General features: G+C 44.6%; 1 protein-coding gene and 1 long non-coding RNA gene across 2 annotated transcripts in view; one reads left to right on the top strand and one right to left on the bottom strand.

Annotated features, from left to right (window-relative positions):
* Positions 1 to 15,478, top strand: part of LOC119394602 (stearoyl-CoA desaturase 5) — a 37,244-nt gene extending 21,766 nt beyond the window's left edge. The window contains exons 3-6 of the mRNA XM_037661924.2: positions 5,010 to 5,140; positions 7,223 to 7,428; positions 8,756 to 9,026; positions 13,316 to 15,478. Of these exons, the coding sequence (XP_037517852.1) occupies positions 5,010 to 5,140; positions 7,223 to 7,428; positions 8,756 to 9,026; positions 13,316 to 13,495 (788 nt within the window). The 3' untranslated portion in view covers positions 13,496 to 15,478. The remainder of the gene's footprint in view (positions 1 to 5,009; positions 5,141 to 7,222; positions 7,429 to 8,755; positions 9,027 to 13,315) is intronic.
* LOC119394616 (uncharacterized) overlaps positions 8,766 to 22,055 on the bottom strand; it is a 147,676-nt gene continuing 134,386 nt past the window's right edge. The window contains exon 4 of the long non-coding RNA XR_005184196.2: positions 8,766 to 8,879. This is a non-coding gene — a long non-coding RNA (uncharacterized LOC119394616). The remainder of the gene's footprint in view (positions 8,880 to 22,055) is intronic.

Raw genomic sequence — 22,055 nt, 5'->3', positions numbered from 1 at the left:
AATTGAATGGGTTAATTGAAAGAGCAGACTGCTTTCTTCTGGGTATGTGTCATCAAGATGGCACATTTTAATTGTTCCACGATATGATTATGAGGGACGCCGTAGTGGAGGGCTCCGCAAATTTCGACCACCTGGAGCTCTTAAGCGTGTACCTAAATCTAAGTACACGGGCCTCAAGCACTTTCGTCTCCACCGAAAATGCGGCCGCCGCAGCCGGGATTTAATCCCGCGACCTTCGGGTCAGCAGTCGAGCACCATAACCACTAGACCACCGTGGCGGGTAAGATGGCACATACCCACAACAGAACAGTCTTCTTTCACTCTAAACCCAACTGTACCAAAAGTTCAACAAAATGTCAGGGCTAGCGCCATTAACGATACTTAAATGGACAATTAAGGTCCCTTAATCTTGCCCTTTATCAAACGGAGCGAACGTAATATCACGGTATACTGATAAAGAACCAGGAAGTAGCATCACTGCATATTAAGAGTCGACCTATTCATTTACCGAACTTTGCGACCAACAAAGGGAATTACATTGACAGCGGCGAACGCGGTCGGCGAATCTTAACACGCGAATCAAGCCCCTCAGTTATGCATGCGTACACCACACTATGTATAAATTCCAGAGTAATCGCTGGCGAAAGTGTACATTCGAGAACCTTCGACATTATGCGTCGCATGCGCATGCCGATTGCAGAATACCCTTTCCGTAGAGAATCCGCTACAGCGTTCAAGAAAGTTGGAATACATCATGCGAATCGGGCAAGTATAGCAACAATCCGATAGCAGTGATGATTCCGGGGGGAAACACTCAATCTCAAAAACGAAAATAAAGAGAGAATGGGCGCGTGATAGTACGAGCGGAGATCACGCACGCCCGAGGGGTGCAATCATCCGGAACGTCCGACTTGTGGAAAAAGTCCCGTGACTGCATCTCTGCAAAAATTTCAGTTTCACTCCGCACAACACGTAAACGACAAGTCCAATGTGTACAATGTTTCTGCTCACAGTCGGCCGACGCTATTTCGCACTTAAATGCACGCATCGCGTTGCAAAAGCTTTTTAAAACGTGAAAGTCATTCAAAGTACACAGCAGCAAGCGCTATGCTGAAACGAGGGATGCTCATTGCTTAGATGTGGTGGATGGGAGAGTAGGAAGGACGAATGGCGCGCAAAGTCGTCGCAGTCTGACCATGATGACGCTATAGAGGCGATCACTCTCCTCCCTCTCCTCAACCACCCGACTATTTCACCCTCTTCAAGCAACGCAGAAGGGCGCGTCACGCTACTTAGCGCAATCCCGCGGTGCCCAAGCTGTTGCGACACATCGGGTGTTGTATACGAGCACGGACAAAAACGAGCAAGAGGAAGGGAAACAAGCCCTAAAGCAAGTTACAACAGCAATGCGCGCTTCAGAGCTGGACGTCTCATCTGTACTGCGCTATAGCGCCACAATATGGGCGCGAGGTAATTCGTAGAAGGTATTGTGCCTCGCACAGACTCTGATGGCGATGGTGTGTGCGTGTGTGCTTTGAAGACCTTAAAAAGCAATTCTGCAGTGCACGAAGATGACCGTATAGAAGTTGTTTAGGGTCGGTAGCATGTTTGCGAGAAATGCGTCGACGGCGTAAACGAGGCGCGCAGTACGATCTGACAATGGTAAGCGTCAAACGTGGCACACACCCACAATCAAGGATGTGCCTGCCATCTTTCAGGCGGTTGGAAAACTACGTTAAGAACTCTGGAGACGTAACTGACAGCCACGACGTCAGAACGATTACGCCACAAAGTGTTTTACGTGGTTATTTGCGCAATTAGAAGGCGCTCAAGCGCCTCACGGATCAGTGGCGAATGTAATCCAATGTTCCAGTGCAATGGGATTTCACGTGCTAAATTACGATATGGTTACAAGGCAGACCATATGGGGGGGGGGGGGGGGGAGACTCCAGAGTAAATATGACCACCTGGAATTCTTTAACGTGCACTTAAATCTAAGTACACGGGTGTTCTCGCATTTTGCCCTACAAAAGGACAGCCGCCGTGGCCGGGAATCAAACTCGCATCCTCGCGCGACACGTTGCCAGCCTTACCTATATGTTGCCGCAGCGGGCACCACCGCCGAATGTCTCCAAGAAAGATTTCTTTCAAGTAAATTTCGTAGGTGGTATTGCCGAATTTTGCTTACGACGTTTGTTGTATATCGCCTCAGAAATTGATAATCCCCCACCAAGAGAGAGATTCTTTATTTGGGAAAATTAGGTGAATAGGGGGGGGGGGGGGTAAGTGACGCAGTAACTGTCTCTCAGGCGAGGACACCACAACCGCGACACCTGGGGGGAAAGGGGAGAAAAGTATAGGAGAAGTTAGAGTGGAAGAGGAGGCCTGGGGGAGTTAAACACATCACTGGGGGGAGAGGAAAAAAAAGAAGTAAAAAAAAGGGGAACACACGTCTGCAAAACGTTAGCCCACGGGCTGAAAAGCAAGAGGCTTCGTACACAGCAGCATGTGAAATGATGTAGGCTTAAGGTGCATGTACGCCGAGAATACGAAGCGTCCACTGAAACAGCGCTAACGCTTTATGAATTTAAGTGGCGCGGTAGTTTTTAAGTGTTTGTACCGCCACGATTACGTAAAGTGTGGCTTTGTTTTGCTTCGCTGCAATAAATAGATGAAGTCTCGCCGGAGATGTGTTTTCTTAGTCGTCGCTTGAATAACGTTGCCCTCAAACTTCTTGCGACAAATAAAGCCATGTCTAGCTGCTATGTCTATCTCTGTAGCTCAAGGTACTCGGTCAGTTTAGTCAGAGCCCGACGTGCCTTTTGACTTTTCTTTCCACGGTAAAAACATTTTCCACGCTAGGCAGTGGTTCAAGCGGTGAAACTTGTTCTATATATATATATATCAGTAAGAAGAAGGTATTCCCCTCTATATCATCCGTGACGTGTCTTGCAGTAACCGCTGAACATTTGTGTGGATGTCATCAACAGCTACACAATAACATGAAACGTAACAGGCATAACCTTCAAGATAACATAGTCAACAAGCACATATACGTATATATACTGCGACGCTAAAAGAATACAAAGATTGAATGCGTTTATAACGGGGAAGAATGCCACTATCTTAAAGAAAATTTTTGAATGCTTTTAAAGCGCACTTCTGCAAGGCCCTTGTTGGTCACGGGCCCAAAAGTCCCTAAGACTTAGTGGTCACCGTGCACACACATGGGACTGTTGACTATGTTGTCTTGACTGCTATGTTATGTCTGTACGCGATAGTTCATCTACATGATTTATGTGTTACCTGCTGACTTCAGAACTTCCTATAAGGGGACATTATTCTTCTTATTTTCGAGACTTGTTTGAGTGTCATGGTGTTATTCAAATCGTATATTGTATGTGCTGCGTATTTGTTATATTCTGGTGCTACTTGGAGAACGGTGTTTTACATGTAATTTCTGAACCCCGTTTGTTCTATGTTTTGACCCCTCTAAGAGCTAAAAGGTAGCCGGTGCCTTCTTTGTGTGCCAACATTTCATTATGTCATCATAAAAAATAAACAGCTATGCAATAAGGTTTGATCGAGGCCCACAATCTGTCATGTCTCTAACAAGGCACTCTACCCTCCTTGCGCATACGCACCAACACGCACATATTTGCGTAAATAATTGCGTCTTTATATTTATAATTTTCGCTTGACGTCGTGGACGCAGCTTTTTTAGTGTATAGTAGTACTACAACATGGCCGCTGCTATGACGTCAACGCAGCGTATCCACTTCTGTGTTGGGCGACCTGCTTAAACGTCATAATGACGCGGCCGGAATGTTATTGGCCTCTGTGCCACACAGAACCACCTGCGACAGAAACCGCCTTCGATGTACTCATAACATTCACGTGACGTCACGAAGCTAGGTTTCCTCTGTTCCTGTAGGCCAACTTGGCGGATTCAGTGACATTAGTTCAAGCCATCTTTCAAAAGGAATGTCTCAGAACTGGATACCATTCCAGTTGATTTACGTTTTACAGCAGAACTGTTATGATGGAGGTTTGCCCTGTATCGTAGATAGAAAATTATCATCATCATGAACCGGCACGCGCTTTGATCGTCCTCTTCTGCTTCGCTCCCAGAACACGTGCGCCGATTTGTCCGGCGTGGGATGCAATAACTCTGATGGACGAGAGAACGAGTACAGAGAGAGAGAGAGAAAGAAAAAGAGAAATAGAGATAGAGAGAGAAAGAAAGAGATAGAAAGGAAGAGAAAGAGAGAAATTCTTGGCAAAAACAATTTCTTGGCGAGATTCGGACCCGCGTACCCGCGATCCGAAGGCGAGCGTCGTAACCACTCGGCTATCTAGGCACGCTGGCAGAGCATAGCATAACCTTGTATAGTATAGTATAGCAAGTGGGTGGGAAAGGAAAGTGATGGTGAGGAGGAGATATGTGAGGGTGAGGAGGAGGGAAAGGAGGAGGGGAGAACAATTACGAAGAGAGAGAAAGAGAAAGAGATAGAAAGAAATAGACACAAAAAAGATAAGAGAAAAAAGAGAGCAAGCATAGCCATGTATAGTACAGTGTAGCAAGGGGTGGAAAAGATAGAGAGGAGGCGGTAAAAGCCTAGCCAAGCCAGGACCAAGTAGGTGCTCACCAGCTGTGCTGTGACCCAGCCTTGCGCGACTTAGTGCAGGCTGTTTATAAAATGCATTTACATTTTTTTCAATACATACATGTATTCAGAGCTCGCTCGCTTCAGGTCTTCAGGACTACGCGCCCGAAAGTAAAATATTTAAAAAAATGTACTGTGGTAAATACGCAACTGGCATTCACTTTTTTGCATGTATTGTCCTCTTCTAACAATAATACAACTCGAGGAGTGGATCGTGGAGCTATTCCTCAGGCAATCTTAAATATTCCGTTGATTCTGAAAAAAAAAGAGAAAAATAAACAAGCAAACGATGAACGTATGCCCGGTCTTGTAACTCAAACCCCGTTATATCTTTCTTCGCAGCCTTCATCGGTCTGGGCATCTCTGGTGTCGGCTCTTCAGTGGCTGCCCACCGACTTTGGTGCCACCGTACGTTCAAGGCGAAGTTGCCCCTCAGGATAATACTGATGATGGCCAACTGTTTCGCGCTACAGGTGAGTGCACGGAGCAAAGCGATTGCATAGCAGCCACCTCCTACTTTTGCCCCCTCGCTTTAACGGGACCGACAACCGATTCTCAAGCCCCGCGTTTTTATTGGCGCGATGCAGCAACAGTTCATTTGGAACATGTGTTGTAGAATCATAAAATGTGAATACTTTATATGCGAAGATCGGTTATACTAATTGTGTACAGACGCCGGCAAGAATGATAATTGATACTTATGGCGACGGCACGTGACAAAAAACAAAGCAACTCGAGCCACATGCAGATTAGGCGGCAAAAGAGCTCTTTTTATCAAGCGCTCTGATCTGCGGTCTTAGACCTCCTCCCTTGAAAACAAACAAAAAAAAAATCTGTTGTATAATGTAGAGAGGCCACGGGCGTTTTACGGCCGAGAAATCAGGCAGACCAGCGGACTCCGAGATCACCGTCATACGATCCCCTTTGATGTAAATACAAGCATACCGAAGCAATGTGACGTCGCCGCAGAGGTGTGGCGCTCACGCAACACCGCTATAGTTGGGTGATCCTGATAACTCGCCCATACGCCTGGCAAGCAGGCTGTTGCAGTGCAGTGCCACAGGGTATGCAGTGTAGTCCAGCGGCTGTTTTTGTATGTGCGGGAAGCTTGCGAGACGGGATAGCTTCGCTTTCTCCTTGGCCGCCAGCGCCACTTGCAATAAAACCGCTTGCCAATTGCGAACGCACTGCTAAATAAACGTAGCTTGCAATATTAGGAAAGAGACGTATATCAGAATTTATATATAGTGTAGTATCTCGAACTAACAAAAGTCTGTACATTTATTCACAATTGGACAGAATTTTCAGCAGCCATAATTTTTGGCCATTCGCACGTTTGGCGTCACTACTATGGTTCATGCTTTTGTTTTTTCGAAGCGGCGCAACTCCCAAACTGCTTGGCGAATATGGATCTTTCAACGAGATGTGCATTTAAGTCGCTATGCACATAATGTATTCATGCAATATCACGCAGTAGGCGCAACTGTTATAAAAAGTAACAGATGAAGAGGAACAAAAATTCATGAAACCATACAGACGCAAACAGAAAGAGCATGTGCGAAATGTCAGCTATCATATTCCAATAGACTACTTGAATAATTTGTCCAAGAGTCCATCTCGGATAACATTTTTCCCTGAAATAAGTGCATTGTTATAAGCGCAGTTTCCAAAACGAACAGCGAGCAAAGTCTGTACGATACGCTTGTGGTACAGCACTGCTATACGAGCACAGCACAGCTATACGAGCTGAACACCACAACATGCATACGCAAAGCTTTAGGTCGGCTCATTGTATGCGCAGCAGATCCAATCTCGTACAGGCCTCCGTGCCCAGACACTGTGCCCTTGGGTCCATGCACCTCACGTAAGGCAGTGTGGAATCCTGCGCAGTGCTTTCCGCGTGGCCAGAGCTGTATGCAAATGTGTGCGACTAGCTTAGATATTTCCTTAGGCTCATCTTTGTTCTATCTGACTTGGCACCTTGGTCGGTTCGCTATATTGGATTTAGTCGGCAGTTGCAACTCGCGTTTCTTAGTTTAATTTTCGTCTGTCATCTCACCCCTTCAGATAAGTCGTATCTTTTCATCATTTTTTTTACATATTATATTTTTGTTTTCACAGAAGCAGCACTTGCCTAACTGTCTTGCACTAGCGCATTCAGTCCCATTATATGATTTCAGTCGTTAACTGTATACTCCGAACACATCGATGCCTCCCGGCAAAAAAACATCTTGTCGCAGTACTTACTCTTCACCGCGGCACTAAACATAGAGCTATTCGCGTTGTCAATGACTATCGAAACACCTGCGCGAGCAGACGAGTGCTTATTTCAGCCACTAATCGTACGCGCAGGAGTTTCTGGGAAACCAAAAACGGCGCACAGGTCGTCCTCATAGTATCATGGCCGTCGGTATCTTCTTAACCTATTCCACGGGTAAAAGCACAACCAACTGAGGTTCAGAAGTAGGACAACCAAAGCGGTTGAAGAGAGTTAATTGACTGCAATTCTCAACAAATAATTGTTCGGTCGCCCGTTTTTGTTACCTCCAACGCAGAACGACGTTTACGAGTGGACGCGGGACCACCGGGTACACCACAAGTTCTCGGACACCGACGCCGACCCGCACAACATTAACCGTGGCTTTTTCTTCGCGCACATGGGTTGGCTCATGTGCAAGAAGCATCCAGAGGTGTTCCGCAAGGGCGCCACTGTCGACTGTTCCGACGTGCTGGAGGACCCAGTCATTCGCTTCCAGAGGAGGTAAGTCTCAACGCCTAACAACCCGACTGCGCGCATAGCAAACGCCGATCAACTATATAGCGCAGCAATGCAAAAAATGTCTTCAGACACCGTTCCCAAGTCGTTTCAGTGTTCGTATACGTACTACTGATCAGTGACTGTCTACTGCACGCTTATTCGCAATAAAGTTAATCGAAATTTCGGTTTTACGCGCTAAAATCACGATATGATTATGAAACGCGCGATAGTGGGGGTCCTTATTTAACATGCACCTAACTCTATAAGTACACCGATGTTTTTGCGTATCACTAGCACGGAAACGGTCACTCAGGCCGGGGAGCCAATCTGCCCCATACATGGCTAGCAGAGCAACCGCTTAGCCACTAAGCTATCGCAGGAGGTCTTATTCGCATTTTAATTCATTCAACAGACGTTTTCATTTTACCGTATATTCTGTTCATTTCTGTTCATCGTGATTCAGGCAATTCAAAACAGCCACTGTTGGCAACTACGAGAAACCCATTTGAAGGAATTTGCTAGAGACTGTCGAAAAACATCAAATGATGTCTTTTTAGGCGGCGTTTCTTACCTATACAATTTATCGCTCTTCGCAACTGGTTATGTGGCTGAGTCTTCATTAATACTCCAATGAGACATCTATTCCTTCGCGTTTCGACTACCTCGAACCAAGCCTTAAGAAATCTGCAACTACGTTACGAGAATGCAGCCAACTTAGTATTGTGCATTGTTTACTGAAATAACCGAAATTATTTTTACGTCCACTTTGGAAAATAATTAGCAATATATAGCACCACTATAGGTTAAAACCACAGCAGCTATCGTCGCACTATGAAATTATTCGGGCACTCGTACTTTGAAGATCTTGTATTAAAAGCAATACTTCAAAAGTTGGTTAATAATTCATTATTATTAATTATCTAAGGTCCTAGTAAAAGATACTCCGATTTGCTCAAGAGTACATGGAACAATACTGGGTTCCTTCGAGTGCTCATGAATTTTTCCAGAGCTTGGCACGTGCTAACCGAAGCACTCTGTACATTGAGTAGCTGGCTTGACATAATACACTACGGCCGAAAGTGCACATGGGTCACGCTGTAGTTGGCTAGGGAGCGTGCATGAGCTGTGTGGAGAAGTTTCTACGGGTCCTCATCAATCAAAAGATAAAAAAAAATTGCTGATGCGAAACTTTTCTAGTGAGAAACGCGTAAGGATTTCCTCTGCAGCTATGTGCTACGCAATGGAGGATCACATTAAGAAAATGCTTTTTTAGTTATAAGAGCGGAGTATTTAACGATCATATTCTAATGCCGAAACCACATCGATGCAGGTTCTACGTACCTCTGGTGACGCTTTTCTGCTTCGTGTTGCCGACGCTCGTGCCGATGTGGGTGGCGGGCGAGACGTTCTGGAACGCGCACCTGGTGAACGGCCTGCTGCGCTACACCGTCAGCCTGCACATGACGTGGCTGGTGAACAGCGCGGCACACACCTGGGGCTACCGGCCGTACGATAAGAGCATCGCGCCCACCGAGAACCCGGCCATGTCCATTGGAATGTTCGGCGAGGGTTTCCACAACTTTCACCACGCTTTCCCGCAGGTTGGTTCTTACGGGTTGTTAGCCGGCATTGGCAAACAATTTACTACACTACCCTAGCACAAATCCAATGGCTTAAAGTTGTTTGGAACCGATTGCGATCATCCCTACAACGCTTCCCTTCTTCGTTATCTGTACGAAGATATATAGAATGGTAGTAACAGACGTGTATCTAACGAATTAATGGCAATTATTAATTCCTGGGCATTATAAGCCTCAATATGAGCGAAAAGCGCCGGAAAAGCGTGCGTGACTTTACCGCCCGCGATAGCAGCGTCCACCTAACGTAAAAAAAAAAAAGCGAAAATCAATAAAATTAAGACTGTAAGATTAAAATAAATAAATAATTATCAAGATACCGAATCCAACCTAGGACCTCTAGCACAGGCACTCAATACTGCCACCGTTACGTCTTTCTTAACATGGCACAAACACTAGTAACATACACTTTTTATATTAGTACAAAACAATGAGACAGTGTCAAGACACTCAACCACCCCATGTCTGTTTTGCAATTTTAAAATTCCATCAAGTAAACCAGGGGCTCTACCTTGAGTACATAGAAGAGCCGAAAAAATCGCATGCAGCGTCATTTAGTTGCAGAATGAATGGCCTTATCTGGGAGCAGCGTGGAATCAAGAAAAAAGAGAAGATTAAGAAAAAGAAAACAGGATGACAATAACGGAGGGGAAAACATACTGCTCACACACTGAAGCGGTCCCTCAAATCCCAAGTTCAGCTCAGTGCCATTATTATTATTTTAAAGACGATAGTCTTTCTTGGGGAACTTAAACGCAGAAATTTTGGTCTGTCTTTCTGTCTGTCTGTCTTTCTGTTTGTCGGCACGTCCCTCGATTCAGCCACTCGGCCAAAGTTGAACCACTTGCCCAAGGGCCAGCCGTCTTGAACTGGTACGGCTGTTCATACTTGTGAACGTTGTCGATCAAAAAGTAAATATCATGCATATCTGAGGTGCAACATCACTAGGTAAGTATTAGGAGGCGTGTTCCTTTAACAGAAAATGCATACATACGTAATTTTAAGGACCCTAGTTTCTTAAGCTGCGCTGAAAATGCATAAGAATGGAAGCTTGAGCGATTTGGTATGCGTTCATCTTTGTTGAAACAGCGCTCACTAGACGACGACGAAGTAAAAGAAGGCACAGCACAGGCGCTGCCTGTCGTGTGCCTTCTTTTACTTCGTCGTCGTCTAGTGAGCGCTGTTTCAACAAAGCTGAAAATGCGACTGCGCTGAAATTTGCCTTCCTCCGTGCCCTTCGCACGAGCTCATTGTTGTGTTTCGGTTTCGGTTCTGTATTGCACTGTACGAATGCCATGGGTTGGTGTTGAAAAACTTTAGTTTTGAGAAGGCCAAGAAGGTGAAAAAAAAATATTTAAAAAATGAAAAAGCGGCGTTGTGGGCGGCCTTCAGGCTGCCGGTTGTGGGCGCCGCTCTGGCGTTCCTGTTTTACCCAGGCGACGTGTAAATAAAAGAGTGTGTGGAGAGTACTCGTTGAGTGCGGACGTTTCTCTGCTTCAGCGCTTCGCGCCAAACCGCGTTTTCGGGCTGGCTGGCGTCCCCGCCGGTCGCGTTGGTCACCGCCGGTCTTCGCCTGCTGCTGCGCCGGGACTACCAGCACGCAACACAGCACTCATGTTTCCCGACGTATTGCCAGACGGCGTCCATATCTCACACAGCGCCTCTTCTATCGTCTTTACACGACATTTGCAGCGAAGCACGCAGATACGCGGCCAATTTTATTATTATTATTATTATTATTATTATTATTATTATTATTATTATTATTATTATTATTATTATTATTATTATTATTATTATTATTTGCTTTGAATACAAAAGCACACACAAATGATATCCTCTTGAGTAAAAAATACAATTTTAAACACCCCGTGCAATATAGTTACTTTTAAAAGTTCCTTTGAATTGTCACTTTGGCGAAACGTTTTGTACTACGAGGTGTGAGAAGTCGGATTTTTTGTCTTGTATCATCTCCAACACTCTGCCGTTCTTTTTATCTTTTTTTTTATTGCACCCAGTTTCACTGAAGTCTGGTTAGCGATTGCCTAATCGCAGGTTTTATGCGTTTTAAATGCATTTCGATATTGAAATCAAGGCAGCAACGAACGCGGAAACACCTTACTAGATAGGGACGCAAGCCGGAAAATGCCACACCATACAACGCTGAAGCTCCAAATTATAGAGAATAATCAAGACAGCGATTCGTTGAGGAAACTTCCAATAATATTGACTTTCTTGTTCTTATTTTCCAAGCAGTGGTGTTTACTAATTACGGTAGCTTGGCCAAGAGCGAGGATGTGTGGGAATTATTTTTTTGCGAATAACATCTTACAAACAGAATTAAGCATTCAAATATTCAAGCACGGCTTTGCAAACCTGCCAGTGAGATGTCAAAGACTCGCCCAGCTAGATATTGTTTTACTACAACTTCACTGTCGTTTAAGGGAAATACCTCGGAATGTTTATTTCGCTTGCGAGCTTTAGGGCGTGCTCGCGAGGCACAGCTCTTACCCGGTTCAACAGTTGACGTTGAAAGCCGGCGTTGCGCCCAGGTTACTGGGACAAGGAGAGAGAGAGAGAGAGCGCGCATACAGCGCAAGCGAAATTCGTTCCACTCCTGCGATCTAGGTGGCGCCAGGCTCTTCGAACTCGCGCTGCACCGATCACCGATTGCTAAGCGCCCCTTACTATGGCTTGTACGAAATTTGACTCCTACCGCAAGGCAAGATTTCACGCAGATTGTCAGAAAAGGTAACAATTCGTCAGACTGAACTAAAGAAACTCGTAATATCTGTTAAGTATCTAATCGTTAAACTATATACTGTTCCTCGAGTTGTTTCTTTTTTAATCGCGAGAATCAACGCTATTTTTAAGCAAGTTTCAGCGCGGCAAGCCTAGAAAGATGAAGCGGAACACTCGCCAAATCAGCATTGAGGGTGTTTTCTAAAAATCGTAATTGCTCCTTAATACTGAGTGTCTAGTAAATTCTGTGTGCAGGTAGCCCGATTCTTCCACGCATTCAAGGTCATCGTAAAAAGCTGTGTACGAGAACATGGATCATATTTAGCTGATGAGCGTAATAGAACCTTAGATATTGCAAAAGCAGACGCTTTGAATGAAGCAAAAAAAAAAAAAAAAAAGACTGAAAGACTGGCAAGCTTTTTCTTCGCTCATTTTAAAGGCTCAGTGTGTTCTATTACGCGTACACTTAGTGTTATATTTGACATTAGTTCCTGGAGCTTCTAGGGGTCCGCTCTGCGCTATAAAATGAATCGAAGATATACCTCAATTTATCTGCCACTGTTAATTGAGGACTGGAAAGAGGGCACGTCATTGGCTTCAAAAAGCTCGCGGACCAGCATGAATCCCGAGATCAAAACCAGACTTTTTAAATATTCTGTCGCGCGTCCAGTGTCATTTAGAAGTAAAATACCAACAATCTGTGACAGTATTTGCTAACACTATGATCGCTTGAAATCACGTTCATCCACTATATAATGACATCATCTATGCGCATTCAAACTTGCATAATACCTACTACGTATTTTATTATTATTACGCTATTTCTGAGCGTCTTGCTGACAATTGTCGTGTTAAGTTCCCGTCACATAATGCTCTTACGCGGAGCCTGTGAAGTATTTATAAATAAATAAATATAAAAAGTACGTAGAAGTCTTCCCCAGAATAGCAAATGACAAAAGGCAAGGTATACGCTATTAAATGATAGCGCGTTCACTTGAATTGTAACCAAGAAGAACGGGCCGTGTTTAGTTCCTACGATTCGTTTCTAGAAAACGATTGTAGAAATTAAACAAGGGAGATATGCCAAATTTAAAATTTGCTGCTGTAATTTTTTAGTTGCAAAACGACGAAAGCTTTTTCAAAGGCTGATTACTCCAAAACCAAGCTATGGTAAGCAAGGAATGAAGCAAACAGATACAGCAACAGTTCATGGTGCGGTTATATGCGCTCCTCTTAAGAACGTACGACAGGAATAAATAGACGAAAGCGTAAAACGCTTATGCCTGTTTATTCCTGACCCGCGTTCTTAAGAGAAGCGCAAATAACTGCACCATAATTCCAACCAACTAGCCCAGAAGAGTACCCTTCTAAGAAACACGAGACAAGTGTCACACTTGTCTCTTTCGCTTCGCTTTTGACACCGCAAGCAATGAGCATTTTTATCCACGTAAGCGGACACCTTGCGAAGTTTACCCACGTATTGTTTTGTTTTTTGTTCTTTCTTGCTGCAGGACTACAAGAGCAGTGAGTTCGGGCCACTGTTCAACCCTGCCACTATCTTCATCGACCTGATGGCGCTGATCGGCCAGGCGTACGACCTCAAGACCACGCCCAAGCACGTTATTGAGAAGCGCATTGAAAGGACTGGCGACAAGAGGCAGCACTACTTGAAGGCATTCGGGTCCTCTTGAGACAAAGGGGAAAACTTCGAGAAGGCTGGGAGCGGAAGCGGCCATTATTATACCCGAACCATGGCGGCTTACAATGTTCTTGCTTGTTTTCTTCGAATCTTGTCCCACGCTTTATTCTTTTCCATTCATCTGGCTTCTAATCTCAACGGCTTTAAAGGCTTCCTCGCTGGCCTCCTCTCCTCGCACACGCCCTTCATCTGTTTTACAAAGGTGGAGACAGCTACTGCGGTCTTCTTTTTTTCACGGCCACGTCTTTCGTCTACTCACTTGCTTTCACTGTCAGTAAACACCTACCACATCCCAAGCGAAACGGGCAGTAACGGCCACTGGAGAGCAATTCGCGAGCGGAATAGCAAAACGTATATACAAGTCCATTAGTTGTACATATGAGTTCAGCAATGTCTAAATGTAGCGTTCTATATTGAATTTCACCTGGTACAACTATAACTAGCGCAAATGTGACAAATGTGAGATGGTAGCGACGACAGTTGTAGCGGTATACTAGGTGAATGACTGAGGCACGCGTACTGATGAGCACGCGCTGAATATAATCCTATATATATATTTCGCGGCCGCAAGGGTCCGAATACTTGATGTTATACGGTGAGGCCGATATAAAATCGTGAGATAGAACTAAGAAGTTGTTTTTTTTTTAAGAGGCTTGTCAGCTATGAAAACATGCATGGTTCCGGTGACACGCTACAAGACGCTGCGTAAGAAGCGCAACAAAGCTTTCAGTGCCTTCCGTGCTGAGGACGGTCTCGGATAGTGCCCAGGGGCCTTCCCTCCGAGAAAAGGCGATTATCAAGTCCGCCTAAGGCATCTGAAAGCCCTTTCCTGGGCTCACTAAAACCGGGACACCCACAGAGAAGATGGGCAAACGTTTCCTCACAGCTAAAATTATCGCATGTAGGGTTGTTGACAATTCCGATCCGAAAAGAATAGGCATTCGAGAAAGCCATGCCAAGTCACAGGTGGCACAGAAGCGTCTTCTCAGCTCGAGATATTCCTGACGGAAGACAGAGCTGGAGATTCAGATTCAAGCTGTGGAGCCAACATAGAGAGTCGTATTCTCTTTTCCATTTTTTTTTTCTCTTTTGTAGTGTCTCCATTCTATTCTCTTTTATTCCTCTTACCTACTTTCCCCAGCACAGGGTAGCCAGCCGGTCTAAGAACTGGCTAACCTACCTGCCTTTCCCCATCTGCTTTAGACTATAGTTTATTAGGTGGCCGCGTTGAACGTCCCAACGCTTACTGGTGCCATCAGGCTTTGCTATGTGAAGCGAGCTGGATCTACTGTACCTGTATTTGAATTCTTTTTTTTTTCTTAACCTTAACCTTTGAAATGTGTAACCGTAGCCAACACCCAGTTTGCATCTGAAGTTCTGCTTCCCGTTTTGCACTCGCAGATCTTGTCATTTAGTGTAGTAGTTATATTTACTAGAGATATCTTTGCGGCTGGTCTCTTTTTTTAACGACAACTTTGTTTCCTACTATAGAAAAGAATTTTTTTTCCTTACGTACACTCTAAGAAAAAAAAAAAAAGGAACACTGTTACTCTTTTGGGGGAGTCTTTACTTGCCACGTATGTAACACGTCAACTGTATCTGGAGTTCGTTATACTGTCTACGGAGATTCGTGGGAGACGCGACTCTTCAAAAGAGAGTTAACTTGTATCTTTAAATTGAATTATATACTCTATGTCACAAGTCTGGACTCACCAAAAAGAGTACCATGTACTCGTTTTTTTTTTTTTTTAGAGTGTAGTCTCACCATTTACATACAGGTAGAACAAGTACAATGTGATATTGATGCCATACTCGTTACTGGCATTTTTATACTGTCGACCGCTCAGGTTTGAGCATGATGCCACATACTCTGCAGTTGTGTGATGTTTTATATTGTGCAATACTAGGTGTCTGTGTCCGTGTGCATGTGGGGTGTATAAGTTATGATCATTAAAAGGGTGTAAACTTGAGCTTGTTGGCTTGGCTTCATAGCAGGGAACAGCGCAGAAACACGAGACAAGAGAGAGACAAGAAAGCAGTGCCAAGTCCTGTCAATCTCTCTTGTCTCGTGTTCCTGCGCTGTTCCCTGCTATGAAGTTACGATCATCGCAAATATTCATTCTTGCCCGATGCATTATCGCTTATCCGAGGAAAACGTTGAAGAACTCGCGCGAGACTTAAAGTCTCTCACGTAGAACAGCTATACCTCGAACGCATAGCGTTTATAGGTATATAAGTTTGCAACGTGTCTTCTTCGTCAGAGCAACGCAACGAGATTGAAAAATTGCACTAAAAACCCAACGATGGCCTTAGTCTTATATGGATACAATTATATTCACGTAAATGCTTTCTATATTGATCCCGTAAGACCTATATATTGTATGTTTTTTTGTGAACACTTGTAAGTTCATACGCGTACTGTTGATGAATAAAATACACTTATTTCGAACATGTTCTCGGCTAGGTTTCCTTCGTAGAGTTAAAGGAAGAAGAGAAAGACAATTTTTACTGATTACCCACGATATCGGTCTTGAGCTCGTTTTTGAGCTCGTTCGTACCCTCTCCACGCCTGCTCACGATCCTGCAAGCTGGCTGGTAGGCACTTGGGAACAGGAAGTGTCATTCCTGATGTCACGGCTTAACCAGCACAGTTTTGCTGTTTGCAAAAGTGGTGTTGGAAGCCCAAATTTAGAGTCATTAAACGCCATGAATACACGTTCCATTGTATGTACAGGGTTGCGTAGTCAACAAAGTATAGCATGAAAAAGGTTGTGCAGGGAGGAGCGCTCTGGCAAGGAAGGAAGGAAGGAAGAAGCAGGGGAAAAGACAGGGAGGCTAGCCAGTTCTTCGAGCGGCTGGCTGCCCTGCGCGGGGGGAAAGGGGAATGACGGTAACCAGAAAAGAGACGCTTCGAGAAAAAAAGGAAACAAACATAAACAAAAAACAAAAAAAGATAGATTACGACGCCGCTTAAAGTCTGTCTCTAAGCGCTCTTTGGGGAAGATGCTGCGCTTGCATACTCCAAGCACAGCGTGAAACGCAACATTCGAATGGGAGTGACGTTAATACTGAATCACTTCCATGCCTTGTTTCTGGGTCTTTCGTGTGGCGTAACTGAGTATGGACGCAACATTTGTTTGTATTTATAACATTTCAAGGAACGAAGCGAAGAACGGGTACTTTCGCCGTTTACTAGAAAAAGTTCATCCGCTCAGCACTTCACCTCGAGTGGAGAAGGCAGATGATTATGCCAGAGGTTAACAAATATGATCACTACGCTTCATTGATAACCTACAGAAGTTCTTGATAAAGCGTAGCACTTTCCTCACTATATAGGTAGGCGCTGTTCTGAGCTTGCTGGTGCATAGCGCCGTGTGAAAGAACATAAGAGTCGGAGTGAAGGGGAAGCTGAATGCTACAATAACGAAGTGTACGATACTTTGAGGCTACAGTTACCATGAGGTGGTGCGAATAATTTCGAAATGAGTGATGGCACCAGCGCTCACCTTCTCAAGTGCAGTTCTGCGCTCAGTACGAGCGAACTTGTCAGGGTTGGAAGTTAACCAAAGGTAAGTGGACTGGCTAGCACTGGGGGCCAGCGGGAAAACCAGAAATGAGGCGGCGCAGGATGATGCGGACTGGACTTCCTGCGAAGCAAGAGAAGCACGGAGTAAAATTAGTTTCGAAGAAAGTAACTGACACAGGGCAAAAGCGCGCCGCAGCAAAAATTCGCAACGGTACGAGATATGCGTATGCTGCAAAAAAAAAAAAAATCTGGAAATGACTCAGCGCGTCGTTTAATGGAAAGCGAACATAGCCAACTGGCAAGACCAATGGAAAGCCCTTTCAGAGGTACTATTTAATGTCTATGTAAATACGTCCTATCCGTTCAGCAGTCAAGATAAACGAGAGATACTATAACCGCCGTCATTAATCAAGTTAGGAGTTAAATCAGGAGTGAGGTAATTCTGCAACATAGAAATAGAGGCTCCAATAAAAAAAAAGAAAAAGTTCGAAAGAGACAGCGGAAATGATATACTATAGCTTGAACGCCTAGACGATTCATCTAGCAAAACCGATTAAACAAAGCCCGCTACGTGAATATTTGTACCCGCCCTATTTCAAACGAGTTGACAAGGAAGACCATCGTCGTCGCGTCGAAGAGGAGCTCCGAGTCAAGGATTGTTTGAAAAAAACACGAGGCCAAGATCCGTTATTCTGAAACGATGCTCCACCCGGAACTCTGCCTCCGAGCTGCCAAGTTGGCACAGCACAGACCCTTGACAGCAGATGCTATCTTTCTCGAGCATAGGCGCGCGCAAGGTCCCGTATTAGAGAGGGGGGGGGGGGGGGCACAATACCTGGCGGCGCCCCTAACAGATCGGGACCATGTGACCTGTGCAGAAACGTCACGCATGACGTAATATACCACCAACGTACTATTTCAATGAAAGGCAAAGTTCTGCCTGGCGTTGCATAGATATCGCTATTTTGCCAGTGTCGGTGCTTGTACCGCGTCACTGGGAGGCCAGTAATCTACGCCGTGCCGCTTCGCGGTTCTCGTGCCAGCATCAGTTCTGCCACAGCCAGTGTCGACGGCGACGTGCTGCTCTATATACCAATGACGAGACACGTGACGTTTCTGCAGAGGTCACGTTACCCCGAGCTATTGAGGTGCAAATAGGCGCTCCCGTTAAGTAATACCGATGCTGGACCCGTCAATGTCGACAATATACGACGCATTATCGTTCAGCGTGTCTTCTATATCTCATTTCCATCATTTAGATAAACGCATTTTTCTTATTTTGACGCGGTATCACTTGCTCTTAACGCCAGCGTAATATGTAATTAACATATGTGTCACATAGCCAGAACCTACCCCAAGAGGCGGATAATATTTGCACTGTAAATAAACATGTAAGACTGAATATACGAAAGAGCTAGCAAATAAGGTTTGTAAAAGATTACTTTCGCGCATATCTTGCAGTTCATGAACTGCAGTGTCTTTGTAAAGCGCGCACACTCAAAACAAAACTTTAAAACAGGCCTAATGTTCTTATATATACCGTCAAACTTGCAATAAAAACGCACTCTTGCGCCCCTTAACTAAAGAAAAATTTTTTTTCCTTCACAGCCAAAAAAGTAAAATTTGACAAATCACACGCGTTGTGGGAATCAGTTACATGCGAAGCAATCAGCGAGTACTTCTATGCTGTAATTTATGGCTTTCAGCCAAGCGTTACGAAGTCCATCAACGTGTTTTTGTAAGTGCAGTAGCTATGTGTGCACATCATGGGCTTACCAGGCACGTCAACAACACTGGCGTTTAAAGGGTAACTTCCGCTGCGACGTAACTTCAGCTCTCACGTTAGAGTACATACGGCAGTATTATAGAAACTAAGTGCACTTTATGGTGCACTCATGTGAATATGACAAGTAACTGTCGTTAATGTAGTCCACCGGGTTCGAGCAATGCTTCAATACAGCTTGCTGAATCATAGGAATACAAATGTAATGTTTATTATACTGCTATAAAAGCGGAGCCAACACTGGAACCACAGACGTTAATCTGATATGACACCTGATCGTAGGACTACATATGCAGTGTTTATTGCTTTCTTGTAAAATTGGATAGCCAGCACCACAAACACAGTTGACGTTGCACCGACATTACGCCTGCATAGGCTGTTTTTCCACACCATTTTATAGACTCTGTGGCTCTGTGGTAGAATACCTGATTGCTATGCAGAATGCTTGAGTTCGATTCCTGCTGGGATCCTAATTCGTATTCTTTCCATTCGTCGGGTCAACGCTGCCGATGTCGGTTTTTCTTAACGCTCTGTCATTTAAATTACCCATATCTGTTCTCGCCGTTCCTGCGTAGAAATAAACTGTCGATCACTTGTGGTGCATACCCGTTCACTGCGGCCCGTGGTAAACGGGTATGTGCCACACGTGACTGGAGGAAAGAGTCTGACGATGTGACGATGTACGCGACAGGATTTTCACTTTATTCATGTCATGACCCGACGGTCATATTCGTCAAATCCTCTTACCCTCCCATGCCAATTTTGGTCCACACCAAGTTAAGGAGGCGATCATGAGAGCACCCAGACGTAGGTGGATAGATAGATAGATAGATAGATAGATAGATAGATAGATAGATAGATAGATAGATAGATAGATAGATAGATAGATAGATAGATAGATAGATAGATAGATAGATAGATAGATAGATAGATAATAGATAGATAGATAGATAGATAGATAGATAGATAGATAGATAGATAGATAGATAGATAGATAGATAGATAGATAGATAGATAGATAGATAGATAGATAGATAGATAGATAGATAGATAGAAACGCTCATCGTAACAAAGGTTCGCTAAGAAATGATTCACATTTAAAAGTTACAGTAAGATTATTACACTCCTTCACGACCTTTGGGAACGGATATCTATGAATAAGTTTCATTTTCAGAATTCATCCTAATCTGGAGGAACATGCTAGGCGTGCGGCCACTCGAACCACTCCAGCATTCATTAATTAAAGAGCCTCTATGCCTCTCTCTCTCCCTTTAGAATTCGTTGTTGTGACTTTCGAGGTCACCGGCTACAATTCGTAAATTATAGTGTGTATCATAACGTAAATAGTTGAATGTTGATTTTTATTTCCCATGCGACGCAGTATAGCTAAGTATCTCGCTGTTTACGCTACACAATAATCCCATTAATCACAAACAATCTACATGAAAGTCGTGCTACGCTGCATTCTTTCCCCGAAGCATTAAAGGAAAGAAAGAAAGAAAGAAAGAAAGAAAGAAAGAAAGAAAGAAAGAAAGAAAGAAAGAAAGAAAGAAAGAAAGAAAGAAAGAAAGAAAGAAAGAAAGAAAGAAAGAAAGAAAGAAAGAAAGAAAGAAAGAAAGAAAGAATGTTTTCCACCGTAGGATACGACGTCACCTCATGTGTACAATACACTTTTCAAAAGCTCCTTGCACCCCGTCTATAGTGCGTGTTCAAGAGGTGTGTATATATACCGCTGCTGCGAATGCGACTGACTCGCTCGGCGAGTTTGCATGCAATCTCGCACAATGTCTAAACGTATCCATTAAGATTTAAAGCAGTGCTGGGTCGGGTCTAACTCGCGTGCGTATTGTCAGCGCATGACGGAAAACACGCACAAAGAAAGGAATAAGTCGTTGCGGAGATGGGTGCTACCCTGCCCGGTTATGTTCGTTTTTCTCCGTGCTCAGCACAGGCAATAAACGTGCAAGTTACTAAACTTCGGTTGCAAAAAAACGTCACTTCGTACCATAAATTTGTTACTTTGACAAACCAAGCCCGGTGGCGTATGTGCCTTCCATTGGCACAAGGTCTTGGTTCTTCAGCATGGCTCTACACTTGGCACTCTCGTGTTGTATCTTTCTCACTGGAGGCCACCGCAACCTTAATAAAATTGAAAAGCTCGATAGTAAGGGACGTTGCGATCAAAGTTGCTTAAACGTGGATACCTAAACGGGAAAAGAAGTAAAAACGAACTCGGAAACATCCATATGTCACGCTATCCTTCGACATTTCCATGAACATTTTCGTGACAGTCTGTAGGAAGCCGTCGGCTATACAAACGTTCTACTCCTTGAAGCTGGCGAGTTGACTGAATGCCTGAGAGTTATGGCATTTATCCTCAAAGGCGGACAGCTTAGGCAGAACTCTCCTTGCTTGTGCAATGCTCTCGGCACCTTTACGTGCGTAAGCAGCACCTCTGAAAAGTCCTCTTGTTGGGCGTTTACGAAATACGACTGCACATCCGGGGCCGGGGCGCCAGCAAACACTCAAACCGAAGACAAATGGCCGAGGTGCAAACAAGGGCCGCTCGAGCGCTTGCGCAGCCGATAACCAGCCTTCGAAACTTTACCGCAGCGAAAACCTAGCGCGGACCTGGTTTCTCTCCGTGCTGAAGGGGGTTGTCGGTCTCACCAGCGTACACGCGTGTCCAGTGTATAGAGTCTGCTACCTTGAGACCCAAAATTTTGAAAAAAGAAATATCAACCAAGCACAAAACTCAAGAAAGGTAAATTCTACCCGGTGTATTCGAAGTAATTGTTACGAGCTTGAAAATATAGGGTTTTCTAACGCCACGGATGGCACCGAAGATGCTGGCGAACCGTGCCTAACCAGAAGTGGTAACGATAGCGAAGATGAGCAGCCGATTGCGCGGCGTGTATGAATGAATGAATCGATTCATTATGGAAATAATAACATTCGTTTTATTACACGGAAGCTGTATATGGCTAGTCTTTGTGTGTATGGGCAAAAACCCCTAGCGCAGGTATGTGCCACAGAAATGGGGCAAACCCCACTACCCACCACTGGTCCACTAAAAATGAAAAAGGAGGAGCGCACGGGCGGCAAACAGCAACCTATGTGCCACAAGGATTGTGCGATACCCACGACTCGCCACTCCAAGCGCAGGCGGCAAGCCAGACAAAACGACGCTTGTCGCGAAACAGACGCATGCTGCTTAAACGGCTCCTAAAAATCGTGCGCGAA

Source organism: Rhipicephalus sanguineus, chromosome 1 (assembly GCF_013339695.2).
Source record: "Rhipicephalus sanguineus isolate Rsan-2018 chromosome 1, BIME_Rsan_1.4, whole genome shotgun sequence".
Lineage (NCBI taxonomy): Eukaryota > Metazoa > Arthropoda > Arachnida > Ixodida > Ixodidae > Rhipicephalus > Rhipicephalus sanguineus.
This window is presented reverse-complemented; position numbering and strand designations above follow the sequence as displayed.